This window comes from Ambystoma mexicanum, chromosome 4q (genome assembly GCF_040938575.1).
Source record: "Ambystoma mexicanum isolate Mex_15411 chromosome 4q, UKY_AmexF1_1, whole genome shotgun sequence".
In the NCBI taxonomy this organism is placed as follows: Eukaryota; Metazoa; Chordata; class Amphibia; order Caudata; family Ambystomatidae; genus Ambystoma; species Ambystoma mexicanum.
Window position 1 is genome coordinate 186439537 of NC_090928.1, and position 17852 is coordinate 186457388.

Below are 17852 nucleotides of genomic sequence, written 5' to 3' on the forward strand. Positions count from 1 at the left end.
CAGACATAAGGCACCTGAGAAACTCTTGCTTTGCACCATTGAGCCTACGATTGAGACTTAAGCCTCCCATCTAGAAGACACTGCCCAAACGCCCCTGAATCTGTCAAAGACACCTCTGCGGAAAAAGACTATTATACAGCTGTCTCGAGGATGCAGTCAAGCAACCAAAGGACTAATATAGTGAACTAGTGATCTAGTGGCCAATCCCAGGAAAACAGGTACTGTGTCCACCAGATATTTACCATTATTGTTGTGTTTTCCATTTTTTTTAGGATAAATGCCTTATTCTGAAATCTCCCCAGAATTGCAATTCTCAGCTATTCTGTCTGCCTATGATAGATATTCCACCTGCCCATGCCGTGCTGTTCCCTTGCAGGGTTGGCTTATTGTTTTTTCATGTATAGCACATATGATTGTTTGGATATTTGCTGACCTACCTCTTTGTAGAGATCAGGCTGCCCTCGGCTAATGCCACCTAAGCCGAATTGGGGATACTAGCTACCTTTTTGCTATTTAATCTCTTTCATTGAAGCACTTCTGAGCCACGTTGTGGTGCAATTTGGGCATAACCAACAGAAGCCTGTACCCCCAAACCCTCCACACAGACACACACACTCACACTTGTTTTGACCAGAATAGGCTTTCTATACAGAACACTTTTGCATAAGATCACCAAAGGAGGTCCTTACTTTCTGTGGGTTGGATGACATGTTCTGGTAGATTCAATTCAATGGCTTCTTCCCTGAAAGAAAGAATAGATAGCACATCAGTCAGACATCAATTTATAACATGGATTGACATAGAGGAACTCTCAGGTTGACCTGAGTGTCTTGCTTTTGAACATTGGCGTTATGACACTCAAAACAAAAGATTACGCAGACATTTCCTGCCTGAATCACCAAGTCGCTAACTGGAGAATATGAGGCTTGGGTAAGTGGAATATCTTTCAATCAATATCAGAAAAATAATATAGACAAATCATGTACTTTCAATCAGATTACCAAATATGCTGTCAAATTGAATACATTTTCATTTGCAGGAGAAGATGAAATTTTGTAAATTCTCCTATGGGTGGGAGTGGGCAGTATGCAAATCAGTGTTGGTAACATCCTTAGACATTGGTAATGACTAAAAGCTTAGACTGATCCATCAAATCTAGGGGTAAGGAAAATAGATGGCTTTTCTATGCAACTTTTGACCTGGTGTTTTGGACCTTTTTTCATTACCATTGCTGTTGTGTAGTCTGTTCCATGTCAGTCAATAGTGGTTTCTTTTCCTCATGCATAAATCTGTGTTCCGTATCGTGAACCTGCATCTCAATATCCCAACAGAAGCATCTGCATTTCTTCTGGTAGAGGGCCTTGTTTCTGAACTTCTTTTTTTCTTCTTTCTTTTCTTCTCTCGGCGTAGACGTCTCGCGGGTGCCCCAGGAGACCACGTGCATGTTGGCCATTGAATAGATGGTCAGTAGGAGGTAACCACTGGGAACGCAAATGATGTACAGCAGCCCGTAGACCAGCATGGGGAACTCCTGGGGGTGCAGCAGGGCTGTAAATATGTACACAAGGCTCATGAAAATGAGGAATAGCCCAGTGGGGGTCATGAATGTCTCCTCTTGGACCATGTCACCTAAAACAGGAGAGTACATCTTCATTAAGTAAATGAATCTCAGCTTTGCTCATGTATTACAAATCACAATTCATATCAAGCGAGATTGTAGTCATTGACATGTTCTGACTCTTGTTACTATTCATGAACTGTATGTTTAGTGGAACAACCTACGTATGCACTTTTGTGCATCAAGTTGCTCTTATACATTTTAAATCACTTGCAATATGAAGTGCAAAAAAAGTGTTTATACAGGCGAAGTCGCTATAACACTCATTTGCACTTCATAGTGCAAAAAGTTTAAATTCCCTCCCTAGGTTATGTTTGCGGGAGGCATTTGCAATGAATTCCGATGGAATGTGCCTGTCATTAGCAGGTACTAAAAACATGTGGATTCAATAGGAGTCCCATGGTTTTACGCCAGTATGAAAATGTCACGCTGGTATAAATCCATTGGGGTTTTGCAGGCGAAGCACCTGTGCATGGCAGAAATGGTCATCCCGTTCCCTACCCCCAGTCTACATGCAAAAATCTAGGTAATCCCCCAGGAGGTAAAATTGTTTTAAACCTGGTGTAACCCTTTTACTCCAGGTTTTTACACCTCAGTGCTGACTCCTGTGCTACTACTTTCAAGTGACATGTGGTAGATGCCACCACCATTAGCACATGTGGCTTCTTTTTTCAACCACACACCACCTCACAAAGTTGGTGCATGCTATCAGGCATAAAATAGAAGACAAACATCATAAGTGATTGATCTCCAGCATACATGTTGAGAGGTTAAATGCACAGAAACCATCTTATGAGACTGCAACGACAGAGCCAGGGTACATAGAGGCACTTGTGGGGTTGCCCTTCCTGGGGTGTTCAGAAAGGGGGAACTCCATGCAACACCCCACAAAGCTTGTGTGGGAAAAGTAATGAAGTGAGGGTTTTGGAGGCAACATGAATAGGCAATCCGATCCATTGGGTGACAGACATCATCGGATGAAGATGAGCCCCTTGGGAAGGGAATTATAAGGAGAGAAATCCTATGGACACGGATGCCCAGATAAAGTGCTTTCTAGTCATTTTTAGTACTTTTATTTCCTTCCTCCACTTGTAATATACTTTATTCTCTTTGACACAAATGGGGAAATCAATGCACCAATTGAAGGAATTCTGGAGAAAACAACTTACAATCAGACAACTTGTGTACCGTCAGAGTTAAGTTTCTATGGGACAGACATCATAAAATTCAAAGAAGCGCACTACTTCCTATGTGTAGAACAGCCTAAAGGAAGTGTTTAAGGTCATACAAGAATTCAAAAGCTCAACAGCTTGTAGCACAACTTCTACTTCAACTAAAGAACTCAGATTAGTGTTGCCATCCCAGTTTATGCAAGTGAATCCTTCCTTCATGACAACTAATACTGGAAGCATCCTGCTTCTTTTGAAGTCTGCATACATCAAACCACTTCTCAAAAGAAATCGCTAGCTATCCCAAAAGACGCTGCCAGCAACTGCCCTATCTCAAACACTCCTTTCATTGGACAACTACCGGAAACATTCATATATGGTCAATTTTGCGGCTTTGTCGAAACGATCAACTTTGTGGATGAGGCTCAGCCTAGCCTTGGATCATCTAGGGGTACAGAATAAGCTTTTTGCTCCTTCTGGAACACCCTTAAGAACAATGCAGAGAGAAATTCAGAGAGCACACTCATTCTTCTAGACATTTCACCAGCTTTTGAAACGATAAGCCATGAGATTCTTCTGGAGAAATTGCAAATTAAAATGAAAGGAGTGCTATTCTGGGTCACCTTCTTCCTCCTCAGTAGAATCGAACATACCATGATGGTCTCCTACAAATCCCAGCCACGTAGGCTGTCCTGTGGAGTACCCCAATGATTTACACTATCACCTCCTCTTTTCAACATCTTTATGACACCATTGATGGACCTAATAAATCGTACTGGCATCACCTGTTACACCTATGCAGATGACACTAAAACAATCTACAAACTCGAGAAGTCTCCATCAATAAACTCTACAGCCATTAAAACATGCCTCACACACGTGGCCGCATGGATGACAGCAAACACACTTAAATTCAACCCTACCAAATCAGAACCCATGAGTCCTGTTTCTACTGTCATCACCTTAATCCCATTGCCAGATGAGATGGGCCATCTGTAGTACCATCCTACAGGGTAAAGAACCTTAGAACCACAATGTACAGCACTTTCACAGCAGCACCGCAGGTGAGAGGCAATGCCAGAAAGTGTCCCACCTCCTAAGTACATTATGCTGCATCATAACTTACTCATCATTCCCCACAGGAACATGGCTGTGATACCTCTGTGCTATCAAGTCCGGACCATGCAAATGGCTGCTATCTCAGACTCTCAGAATATTATTCTTAAAACATCAAAGAGTTCAAAATGCAGTGGGTAGACTTCTCCTCAGGATGGAAAGGTTTGAACATATCTCCCCAGCTTTATGCACCCGATCGGCTCCCTAGCAAGAAAAGAATACATTTTAAAACCCTCATCACCGACCGAGCATCATGCCTACTGTGGAAAGGGCCCATTATTCTTCACAGGGAAGTTCCAGCGCTATATACCTTCCAGGATACTAAGGTTCAGTAATGGTGCAATACTTCTAGTTGTTAGCTTCAATAGGAAATTACTAAGATTTTTCTTTTCCTCTTATCTATGAACCCAAATTTGTAACACTCTACTTAAACCTATACACTTGGACATGTGACATTCAAGAAACGGATTAAGACATGTCTCTTCAACAAATTGAGTTGTAAACAACAATGAATCAACAGCTAAACAAGAAGAAAAGTATCTGAGACAAGCGATAATAATATCTTAAAAGCCATGTTTAAAGAACTTTATGAAGGTCCTAAAATGATGGTGATGTCTGAAACTGAAGTGGAGTGGAAGAGGAATCAAGTGACCTGGAACCCTAAAAACATACAAAAATGTAATGACAAAGTTGTTACTGCATTTGATTGTACATCCTTTGCAGATATGTTTGTACTGTTGTCATCAGAGGAATTTCCCCAATTTATTAAGATTAATTTCACTGAACAATACATTTCAGTCTTGCAACGCTTACATTGCAACACTATAAATTATACTCCCAATTTACAAGTCAGAGATTTTTATAGTTCCAGGCTCGCTTTCATTTTGCGTCTGTGCCGCTACTGGTACTAGCCCTGCGATATTGACATAAGTCTACCCAGATATCCTTTGGCCTACTGTTCGGGTGTACCGAGATACATAAACCTCCTCTGAGTCATTGGTCCATGTAACATTGTGGAGCCATTCAGCCACCGTGGGTGGCATATTCTGTGTCCAACCTAGAAGAATATGTCTTCTGGTGAGTAACAGTGCCAGATTCAGGAATCTACAATTCACTAACACCAATTTGCCCGCGTAGTGTAGCACACACACCTGAGAGGCTAAAGTCACTTGCTGACCAATCACAACTTGTAATATTTCACCCACTCATTCCCAATATGTTGTTAATTTTGTACACATATAAAACATATGCAGTCGTTCACCTCATCATCAGCACATCTAGAGCATTTGCTTGTACAATCTTTGTTGAACAATGGGATCTTGGCTGGGGAGTAGTGTAGTCTATTCACCATCATAAATTGGATGCCGTGACATTTATTATTGTAAGAGACCTTTTTAGTGAGGTTGCAAATATCGAGACACCTTTGTTCTGGAAGCTGTATATGTAAATCCCGTTATCATTTTTCCTTAACATTTGGGCCTCTTGGGCTTAGTTCTCCAAAAAAACGTTTATATAATACTGATATACTTTTTGCTCTCCATTCCGCTAGATCCTCATGTATATACAACTCTGCAGGGTACACCCATGGCCCATCTGTAAAACATGGCCAATTCGATTTAAAATCAGATCTCATTCACCAGTAGCACATAGCTTGTAATGGAGACGCTGCAACTATTCCTTTGATGTCATCCCACGCCATGAATTTCCTTGGGTGTACTTGTAACCCATCATGTCTTTACCCGCTCCTCTCCACTTTTTTTCAAACAAAGGGTCCAGTGATGGAGCTAAATCTTGTATCCCCCTTATAGGAGCTTGCCTATCATATGATGATACCATACTACGAAGCCTGTGACGCTTCATCAGGGCTGTCTTTGTAGTCTCAACAGGATCCAATGGGACCCGGATTCATAATGGCCTCCATATAGGATTGTACATAAGGGGACTGGACTAGCTGAAGCCTTTTCCAGACAAACATGTGATGGGCAGTCTTTCAGCTCCTCCCATCATGATGCATAAAATCCCTGTCAGATAGATAGCATGCATACACCATGTATTAAGATCACAATTGAAGATAATGTCTCATATGTTAAATCCTTTTCCAAAGAGGCTTTACATATTTTTTCATGAGATCCTGGAGTATAAGTGGCAGTTGAGGAAGCAGACTGCTTTAGTAAAAAACAGCTTAGCTACCAATGATCTAAAACATAACTCCTTGAGAAGAATAAGACAGAGATATTAAAACAAGGTGAAAGCATTAAGGTACAAGCTGTTGTAAGAAGATGTTGAAGACTGTTGAATACCATCCTTAGCAAATCTGATTTTAACTTCTGGAAATTGAAAAACACCATGAATTCAGCTCAATCTGGGATACAGGAAAATCCTTTCTTGGAAACGGCCTGATGCAAACATTACACTGGGTTCCATTCATTCTGAAGCAATGTCCTTGAGTGGAAATTTGAAGATTAAATTTGTTTTTTAGATTTCGATGCAGACTCCATCTTGCTAATTATTATTGTCTAGTAATTTGGGTCCAGGCCCTAATGGGCTTGTAATTTTATTATCAAAGCTAGGCTCATAATATGGGCTAGCATTTTCGATGTACTCTTTCGTCACATTCTCAAATCGGGACAGACCCCGCCCTCATGGGAAGCCTCACTAATTGCCCTCATCTACAAGAAAGGATCAAAATTACGGCCTATGAACTATAGCAAGCATTTACCTCTCCTTGGCATTCGATAAAGTGAATCACAATTGCTTATGGTCTAAACTAATGGTAAAGACATGGGGGATACCAAATCATCTTTTAAACATCTTGGTACATGTCCATTCTGATACAAATTTGCAAGTAGGAATAAACATTTCTAGTTCAATTGTGACCCATAGAGGTGTCAGACAGGGTGTATATTAGCCTCTGTCTGTTTAAATTTTATATGGCAGGTGTGGGACAGGAGCTTGCAAATGCAGCCTTTTTTTCTCTGAAAGTAAATGGCATCAAAACTGTTTGCATTTCATATGCTGATGACGTTATATTATTGGACTACACCCAAACTGGACTACAAACACTTTGAACTGTCCTTCAAGATGATATATTGAAAAATGATCTTGTAATTAACATAGGGAAAACTAAAATTATTTAGTTCTCGCACTCCACAACTATTAGGCCTAGATTAAATTGGCGGCTGAATATTCAAAAACCTGAGATTATAAATGAATATTTGGGTTGTACTGGTACGGCCCGGCCAAATCATAAAATTGTGCTGAATACTTTGACAAAGCAAAGCAATTGAAGGCCCAAATGAAATTCCTCAATAATAAATTTGGGAGTTTTTTTTAATGTCATCTGCTTACATTTTACAAAGGGAAAGACTTTGCTAATCTAAGGCTTGGAAACACACAATTTTCTGATTGATTCTGATTTATCTAAAAGTGCAGCTTTGGCGAAATGTGTTGTGCCTTCCTAAAGGTGTTCCAGTAGCTCTGATTTGCGTTGAGTTATGGTTGAGGTATCTAAATTCATACGTGTTGTGGAGGAGATTGATGCTTGGCAAGAACTTAGTTGTGCCCCCACAGAACTCTTTGTATGAACTTTTTTATAAGACCTCTCTGAGATATGTTGACAAGTGTGAAAAAGATATCACCACAAAAGGGTTCTCATTTAGTAAAGTGTTTAAAAATGTAGGCGAGCAAAGAAAGGCCTTTTGTAATATGATTGGTGTGTAACCTGTGCTACATTTAAAATATTGCAAACTACATGTTTGCCTACATAATGAACATAATAGATTGGGAGTCAGATGTAACTGTTTGATCCAGTTTCCCTCAGCATATTTGAGAATGCTGTTTATGAGATTTCGCTTGAATTTGCTCAAGAACAGAGAAATAATTTGACTACAAGAAAAGCGCGAGCCCCCAGCAGCTTTGTGTACGTTTTGCAGCAATGTAATTGAACGCCTAAAACATCTGATTATTGAATGGGATGTCCACAGAATTTGCGCATTCTCTTTAGCCTATAGCCAATTTGTGAACGGCTTATCTTTCGTCTCACATGCATGGGTTAATCAAGGAAACTCACCATCTGTAACCTATGCACTTTAGTGATTCCTACAAAATATTAACCTATTGTCGATATAAGGGGAAGAATTTAATCAATTATTAACCTGATACACATTTTAAGGATAAGGAAAATTAAGTTAGGATTCAATTTAGATGGAATATGAATTATTCTATGTTTTAGTGTGTGTCATGTTAGGATGTGTGGTATCAAGGATGTAAATATTCTAAAATGAGTTAGATTTGTGTTATTGTTGTACAAAGACTCTTTGATACTGCTTTTAGAACTTGTGATTATTTTGACTCTTTGTGTAAGGTTTCATTTTAAACCATGCGCATAATCAAAAAAGAGGGAGAAAGTACCTTTGATCTACTATGCCTCGTACAATCTACAAGCACAAGATGCCTTGCCCATTTCAAACACACACCTCATTGTGGGGGCAACTGCTATAAATTGTGCATAAAGAACCAAACCCGTCTTTCATCTCACACATTAAGAGAAATTGGCTCTTCAACAAGTAACAAGCACAACCTTTATAAAATAGGCTCTTTAACCAATTAGTAAAAATCCTTCTTGGAATGCAATCCTTGTACATTCATGTATGTGAATCACTGCAGATGATCACTCATTGGATATATATCCAAGCTGCCAATCTCCCCAGCAAGGGGAATGCTCATCCAGACATTTATCTATCAACAGACCTTCACATCTGCCATTCCCTCCATCCCACTAACATCCCCTCCACCACCCATTTGTTCTTACATAATCACGTGCCGTGGGGCCACCATTATTGGCACAGGTGCCTTATATAAGACCACTTAATTTACCTTACACCACCAGGAAAATAAAGCAAACAAGGAGATGGGAGCCAAGAAATGAAAAAAGAACAAAATAAATTGATCAAGTCTTTTATGAAGTGGTGGTGGCTCTGGAAAATTAGATGGTCTGTGTTATAACCTCCAGATCCCACAGAACAATCTGGTTATTGAGCACAGATCTAGGTGGAACTACATGTAAACACAGTGAAAAGCTAAGCAGGTTTGATGCATCAGATGATAATATTAGTCAAAGGTTAACCAAACAACTAAAAAAGATAGTCCCCTGTATTTGTTTTAAAGAATTAAAATCCTTTCAGCCTAAATTCTTACAGCCAGGGCACTAAAGACATTTCTAGAAGAGAAAGAGGCCCCTCTAAGCAGCACATTCTAAATAATTCTGGTGGAGATGGTGTCTCTCTGAGCATAACAACAATAGAAAAATGAAATGCTATAAAAAGAAAATAAAGATGTCAATTATTGGCAAACATGTGACATTTTCATATTTGGGTGTGTTCGTGCTCGGTAGAGGGGCTCCTAGACCTAGGAACTTAGGGTTTCATCTTCAGTTACCCAGACTAATCCAGGCATGGACCCTTTGCTCACTATGCTTAGAGATGCACAGCTTCACCTCACTGTTGAAGTCCAACAAGGCCGAAACACATGTCTGGGGTTGCTCTTGGTACTCTTGTTCAGAGGAGAATTGTCTAGCATTTCGGTGCTGGACGGCCCAAGTGTGTGGGACCAGACTGATATGCAAATGTAAATGTCTCCGCTGTGAAAAGTAGAAAGAGCTAAAACGTGGCTGTAGACCCTCCTGTGTTGTAACCTACCCAGAGATGAGATTATTTGACTGTGTGTGTTCTTGGTAGATGGGCTCCCAGACCTTTTTGTTTATAAACATAAACATATCAGCATATGTTCCTTTGATGCTGTCTATGTGGTGCTCTGCCTTCTGGGATGACCGGGGCCATGCACATGGTCCATAGTCATGAGTTAACGCAAAATATTTCTTTTTCTAATAGAGTTCTTATCCTATGCCAAGGAAGGCTTGAAAAACTGCTGAATTATATTTGTTATTCTATAATAAGTTTAATACCAGCGAGTGGTTTCTAATCACGGGGTCGGGATTTGAACCTGTGTTGCACTGCGTTGTCTTGCTACCAAGACAAACGCGTTGCCCCTGAGATATCATTCCTCCCCCATCGTCTTTAGACTTGAATGATTAACATTATGGGCTGGTGCCATGTTAACCTGCCCAGGGAAATATCACTAAATCAAAAAATGACCAGCATGACCTGGACTATAATGTAATAGAGTTATGCCCTGTGAAAAAGGATACATTTTATTATTTTAGAGGTGGAGCCAAAATCTAAGCAGGCCATCTTTCTAGTGTGTGCCAGGGCCAAAGAAAAAATAATTAACTTGGAGTATAGCAGATCTTCATCCAAACTAAGTGGTGCAGACCGGTGGATGTATATTAAAAACTTCACAACACATTATTGCAAAAAACCTGGACAGCCGACTCATGTCACATGGTGGGATGTGGAACTTAATGTACCCCTCCAGTGTCCATGACGAGGTCTCATAAAATAGGAGGACTGAAAATATGTGTTTCAAATAAACTTAATATTGATGTAACACTGGTGATGCCCTTGAGCTCCTTTAAGTTATATAAGTAACACAAGTTAATTGGAGACGTATCCAATGTGGACAGTAACATCCACACCCAATTTTCCAGTGGACCTACACTGCCATTGCATTCAAAGTATTTGGACCAGTGCACTTGCTTTTGTAGTAATAGATCACAGAAGCATTTATTTTATATAATAAGTAAAAACTTTAATGCAAAAAGCAGCCATGGTATAGATAAAGATGTAAGAGCGTGTGACAGAAGACCCCTGCATAATACCATTGTGAACTAGTCACATGACCCTAGTAGACATTGGTGATTGAGAATGGCTTCCTTTGCTCACCCTGCATGGCCGATGTATTGTTAATTGGTGGACACCCTAAGATTTGCTGTATATTTGCCAATATAAAGAGGACAATATGTGGAGACTATTTTTCTTGCACAGCTTTTGGAATGCCCTTGAAGATATGATTTAAAGGTGGTGGCTCCTGAGATCAGTCGCAGCCAGGGGTGGACTGTCCTATAGGGAACTCTGGAGATTTCCTGGTAGGCCTCTGAACCCTGGGGCTCTTTTGTGTGCTATTTCCAATAGGAAAGAGGTTGGGCTTGAAGAAAATATTTAATAATGGGCCACTTACTTATTTCCAGGGCCTGTTTTGGTTTCGAGTCAAACCCTGGTCACAGCCGTAAGGAAGAGGAAAATGTATGTATTACAAGCTATGGAGTCTGAATAAATCTGATACATAGGTCAATGGCTGATACGTACAGACAATAGATGAATGCTACACTGGGAGAGAATTGTACTGGCTGATGGTCAGTGGTCCAATAGTCTCATTCGATTTAGGTAGTGACTTGGAGTAAGTAGCAACATCCTTAGAAATTCTGTATGGTATGATTTATAGGGAATTATCTCAATCTGCAAGTTTAAATTGGAAACGAAGCAAAAGAAAGTCTGTTTTGACCACCAAGGTCAGGGAGTGATATGTTAGGATAGGGTAATGTTTATTTGTATAGCGCCTATACACAGGCATGTGTTTCAAAGCGCACAAGGAGGGAAGGAACACGGGGAAAAACAACAGTCACTCAGAGCCCTTTTCTGAGATGATAACGGTCTGCACAGGCAGATTAAGTGAGTATTATACATTTAACAGTATAGATACAGCAAATAGGGCTGCCAGCGATTCTGCATTTTTTTCAAGTGCACATTGAGGGGTGAAGACAAGGGAGAATAGACAGAACGATCTTCAGGCAGGGCTGTATACAGATTGTGCAAGTGCAGGAGGGAAAAGAAGTGGCAGGGGACCAAGTGCGCTCCGTCAGTAGAGACTGGTGAAGTGCGGAGAGAGAAGCTCTCAAGGTTTTATTACTAGTGCAGTGGGGTATAGGGCCTTGCGGCAAGTGCAGAAGGACTGGCAGGGGTGCCTGGGACCTGTGGGACTCTGAGGTACACCATGCGGCCAGTTAATAAGCAGTATGGAAGGAGGGAGTGAAGGAAGAGCAGAGAGCTAGGTTAGCAGGGTAGGGTGAGAGAGAAGGAAGAGGAGAAGAGGAAGGTCCTGAGGAGTTTCCGGAACTTGAGAATTTCAGGCTCAAGACGGAGGGTGGCAGGGAGGCTGTTCCAGAGGGAGGCACCTGCTGAGGAAAGGGATCTCCCTCCAAATCTCTGCTTGGAGAACCGGCTCACTCGCAGAAGGTTGTAGGTAGAAGAGCAGAGGGCTTGAGAGGGGCAGTATTTAGGAAGGCAAAGCTGAAGGTAAGTAGGCCTCAGGCCCCAGAAAGCCTTGTGGACAATGTAGAGGGTCTTGAATTTGATCCTTGCAGTCACGGGGAGCCACTGAAGGGATTTCAGCGCCGGAGAGATGCTTGAGGCCAGGGATAAGTCTTGCAGTTCTGTTCTGGGTGAGTTGAAGAGGGTGCATGGCGGAAGCAGGGAGGTTAAGGAAGGAGCTGTTGCAGTAGTCCAGCTTGGAGAGAACTAGGGCTCTGGAGACAGTGAGCCGCTGCGGGGAAGTGAGAAAAGGTAGCCTCTAAGGAGGTGTAGTTGATAGACTTTTTTGAAATGTCAGAAATGTGAGAGCAAACATCTAGTAGTAGTAAAGAATAGACACTATTGCCCCAGAAACAACACTCAGAACGCTCTTCCTGTAAGCGCATGACAGGCAGAAGGGAAACAGAACTTAAGATAGTGGCATGGGAAGCATTAGAGAGAATGCGATGGGAAAGGGCACTATGATGTTTTGGCAAATTGTGAGTAAAGGGTCTGAAGATCCTATGTTGCCAAGGGGCATTTTACCACATTTTACTGTGGCTTATTTGGGGAAGGTAAATGGAAAGGGGGTGGTAAAATACGGGTTGTGGGGGCAGTAGAAAAATATATGGGAAGCTGGCTCGCCATAGAAACGACCTAGGAAAATGTGGTGAAATGTCCCCAGTGGTGGAATGGGGAAAATCTGAATAATGCCGTGAAAAAGCACATATACCCAGAAGTGTGGGTTGCGCATTTCACAGAGATTTAAAGCCGGGATATAAACCCAACCCTAGATAATAATGTAAGTTTGGTACAATATGAATGTTGGATTAATGATACATTTAGGGCAATTCAGGCGGCAATAGAATTTCAGTTGAGGTAACATATAAGGAAATATTGTGTAATGCTAAATAACAAACATGAAATGGGGCTCCTTATGACAGTAGTATTCCGCGCGACTTGTCGAACGGTCGTCTCATATTTTGGGGTATTTTGCTTGCCCATGTATACAAGGCAGTGCCAGTTACCCACAGACCCCTGAGCTCGTCAAGCATATATTTTTCTCATCCTTAAAAATGGCGCTAGAATGGACTCCAAGCGTGTCCGTCTATTTTACTTATTGAGTGCTCACTGAAGCTCTCGAACAACCCCCTTTTTAGCAAGAATAGAAACGTTTCAGAAAAATACTCTGGCAAATACATGTAAGAAGGTGCGTCTCTTGTCCGCATCAGGACAGGAGCCATGATGCACACGCCTATATACAATACCGCAAGAGGGCAATTGATTGCAAAGAAGCCATATCTTCCCATAAAAGCGGCTTAGTCAAAAAAGACAGAAGCTACATAAAGAGACTTTCTAGATCATGAAAGTCATAGATGTACCCCACAGTATATCAGGAGGTGCTCATGAGCATTCAGGCCTGCACGTGCTACCGTATACCTAATAAAAAAAAAAAAAACGTACAACGGGAGCATATTTGAAGATGCCTGAAGCTTCTCTGAGATGCGCTTCAGAAAATGTTCGTAAATGCTCAGGGCTCCTCCTATTCTCCAGTCAACATCTTTTTGAATCAGGCCATTAGTGTATAAATCAGTAGGGTAAATAGACTTATATGTGCCTGTTGTGGTCAACCTTAAGGACCAGAAATGTATTTCTATTTCAACGTGAGAAAATGTGGTACAACAGTTGGCCATCACAGCACAGAAATGACAAAGAACACAGAGTGGGTAAGGATTAGAATATGCTAAGAAGATTTAAAAACGACTGGATCAAAATGTTTTCATCTTGCTCCTAAAATAGAGACGGCCCAGATTCCACAAAAGTCTTCCTGTAAGGTATTCCAAGTTTGGTCAGCAGTACATGACAAGCTCTTCAGAAAATCCCTGCCTTTGTAAAATCTGGGAATGCTCACTACTAGTTGTGTTGCGCATTATGGGCTAAGTGACGTGTGTCATAAAAGCGCAGTTTCAGATGGAAAGGGTGCTGCAACAGAGGGCGTTATGTGCCAGTGTGAGCCATTTTATATTTATTCTTGTATTCATAGCAATATAATGATCCAATGTAGCTCCAATGTAGCTACTAAGGCTCTGGTGATATATGGTATCTGCTGTGGTTAATAGTCAGAATGCAAGCCGATGTGTTTTGGAGAACCTACAAATTCTGCATGATATATTTGGTGGATCCTGAATACAAAGCATTACAGTGACCTCTTTTTGGATCCTATAACAGCACGTCAGAGGCAATGTTAGCACTATAATTATTATAATTATAATTGTTTTTTTATAACGCACTTAATACCAACGAGTGGTTTCTAAGTGCTGGATCAGGATTCGGACTTGGGTTGTGCTGCATTTTCTTAATTCCGCTACAAACGCATTGCCACTGAGCTATCCTTCCTCCCCACTTTGAACTTCTCATACCAGGAGCCTTAGTTGTCTCAATATTATGCGGTAGTAGTTAATCGAACTAAATAAACTACTGACCTGTGAATCCTTAGACAAAGACGAATCCAAAATCATCATAAGAGATTTAACTTTGTCAAGAATTGGGATGGTAGAGTCAGAGGGTCTGACTTCGGGAAATATGGTAATCTTCCTCGGCATAATGGGAGGCACGAATCAGATGGAGATCTGTCTTTTCCTGATTCAACTCAAAGCAGTTCTTAGACGTTCTGTTTCTACATTTGAAAGAATGGTGTCGAGGCGAGTGGGGTTATTTTGAAAATTATCTAGTTTAAAAAGGTTCTGGGTGTTGCCTGAATTATTTTGAAAAACAACATCCAGATCGAACTGAAAATCATATAATTCAAGAGTTTAATGTATATGTGAAAGAGAAACCGGGAGATGCAGGATCTGTGAAGGACACCAAATTTCAATATCGCAGCCTCTGATACAACTCATCCATCTTAATGCTACATATCCTCTTAGGAGCCAATCTGAGCAACAGCGCTATCTGGCATAGAACCAAATTTCGTTGCCAGCAGTTGTCTATACCATTTCAACAGGGAAGATGGGTGAGTGGATTATAGAAACTACCGCTCTGGACATGCGACCCAATTGAAAAGTAACTACCATTCCCCCTTCATTTTTACCCGCTATAAAACATCAAGCACAACCTTTGTGGTCCCACTACTGCGAATTCTGTGTTTCAGGCAGCGTCACATGCCATATTGCCATCTATAGATGGTGAGCGATATACCAAACTGGGTCATCATTTCTGCATTGGCAATGGAAACCAATGAAAGTGGGGTAGAGGTATGTGGGGGAGTGGACCCGGAACAGGAGAAAATGGGTGGAAACAAGGAAAACAAAACAAGCACAGGTGAACCGGGGGGATCCCCCCCATGAAATACATAAGTGAAAAGAACAGGGATTAAGGAAGTAACCCCCTTGAAATGGCTTGCTGTGGAAGTCAAAATGGCTCAGAGTGACATCCCCCATTGGAAGGGGAGAATGGTTGCACCCTGTGCGGACCACGAAAGTAGCGCTGGGACGCAGAAACTTAACAAGGAAAAAATAAAAAAGGTAAGAGGCCAGGGCTGTGGCACAGACAGGGCAAGGAGTAGGGGAAAAGCAAGAAGGGATTAATGGCAGTGGCAGCGGGGAGTGAGGTGAGGGTCTGCGAGTGGTGAGAAATGGTGAACAGCAAAAAATCTACTGTGAAACCTTGACCCCAATCCTGATATATACAGGTAATTTGGGCCCTGTAAAAGTTTATTCCTTCCACAACAAGATATACTTCTCCATTCTAAATTGTCCATTCCATTCTATTGACCTCATTCTGGATCAATACTACATTATAAACATATTACTTCTCGTGTCCAGTTCATCTATTCGTTTTTCACATGATACATTATCAAATGGTTTACTAATGCCAACCCCAATGCAGTCTACCTGCCTACCTAGTTTTCACATACATGCACAATATTCCAATTGAATACGTTACAAGTTTCCAGGCACTGCCAGGCAAGGCAAATATTTCCCGAGCATTTTCCTTCGTAAAGAGGCCAGGCTACCTCAAAGACAAGTTGTTTGCTGTTTTTAAAGGTATAGGAAATGGCGACCATCTTCATATCAGGGGGACACCACTATTCTAGTTGTTGAACGTAGTTTAACAAATCTATATAGTAATAATGGCAGGGGGTAGGGCTAACATGACCAGTAATAGTCCACTTGTTTGAGCTTCACGAGTGCTTAGGTAGGGCAATTACTGACCTTTGCATCCCTACCCCTCAGCAATGAATGCTATGTGCACCAGAAGCAAAGATCTGGCTCCTAACACACAATCTTTATAGGGAAAATTGGCTGTGTGCCCACCACACACAAAGATGGCCACCAGTGGAAATAGAAAAGGGAGCTCAGACTTGAGCTCCTTTACTATTTTGATGGCTACCATTTTGACGCGAGGATGAGAGACCATGAAGTTATGGGCCGTTAAGGCCCAGGAAAACTTGAAAGGTCCGGTATTATTGCTTACATTTGTAATTGAATTTTACATTCATACCATTGTCAAGTGTATAAAAAGATGTGCATTGCCATAGAATTGTTTAGTATGATAGAGACGTACATTCTATAGAATTGAAAATAATTAAATATCTTGAGGCAGGATTACTCAAGTAGCATCTCCTTTTTCAGGAGCCAGACACTTACCTATGATGGACAGGAACGTAGCCGTCATCAGGAATGCGTAGGCGATGCTCATGAAGGCAGCAATGGTGACTTGTGTATCCGGTTTGGTTACAAAACAAAGTAACAGATACAAAGCTGGAGGTAAAGTGGCAAACACAATGGCTACATTCCCGTTCCACTTGAACACAAAGCTGAAGGCACCTGAAATACATACATGTGGAAAAAAAGGTCAGCAGGAGACTAAATGCTCATTGTGCAGGTAAGTATGTGTGGCATGACTGTGCTGTGTCCCTGTCTTGTTATGAATGACCTTTGCAAGAATTCTAGAACCAAGAGGGCCTGGCATAAGACAATGGGGTCTGTATTGCATATTCACATAGGGGGCCCAGAATACAGACATCCCATACCTGCACTGAAAATTGCAATACAGTCACTCAAAACTGCCGCTGTGAGATGATATTTTAAAACCATTTTTACTTGTTTTGTTGTCTACAAACATTCCATGATGAGCACAGGGCAAGGTATTTCCTGTTTCTGAATGGCCTGGTGGACCCGGACCTTCCATTTCACCCTTAGGCCTTGCCTCTTTCAAGGTGCCATTTGACTATTTGCAGATGTCCCTGCCCATCTCACTGTTTGGTTATTATTGTTTACCTATACCTTTCCCTTTGTTTGCATGTTCGTTTCAAAACTACAACCATTGCTCTTATCCTTTCACCCTTTTCTAATGTACTTTTCTCCAAAGACCACGGTCTGCTGCACCCCGGGCGGTGGCCATGTGTGCCACCATCCATATACGCCTCAGCACCATAAGACCACTACAGTGGTGATGGGAACAGATGCAAGCTCGTTAACGTAGCATACCATATCATGACATAAACTTTGCTACTGAGTGATCCCACACCCAATTTTTGGTAATTTATGCCAACGTAGTATATTGTTATTTAGTCACTTCTGGAGGTAGACAGAGAACTTCGCACAGGCGAAAACATTATACGTGCTAAAATCATGAGCTGTCAGCAGGGGGGGGCACCTTCTCTAGAAGGGATTTTGTGGAAAATATTCTTGATTGGAAATA

The 17852-nt window shown here is 41.4% G+C and overlaps 1 protein-coding gene across 1 annotated transcript in view; it reads right to left on the reverse strand.

Moving 5' to 3' along the window:
• The window catches only part of LOC138467575 (chitin synthase chs-2-like), a 299897-nt gene that overhangs the window by 69547 nt on the left and 212498 nt on the right, over positions 1-17852 (reverse strand). The window contains exons 12-14 of the mRNA XM_069607708.1: positions 16796-16975; positions 1227-1629; positions 690-742 (exon numbers count right to left, since the gene is read on the reverse strand). Of these exons, the coding sequence (XP_069463809.1) occupies positions 690-742; positions 1227-1629; positions 16796-16975 (636 nt within the window). The remainder of the gene's footprint in view (positions 1-689; positions 743-1226; positions 1630-16795; positions 16976-17852) is intronic.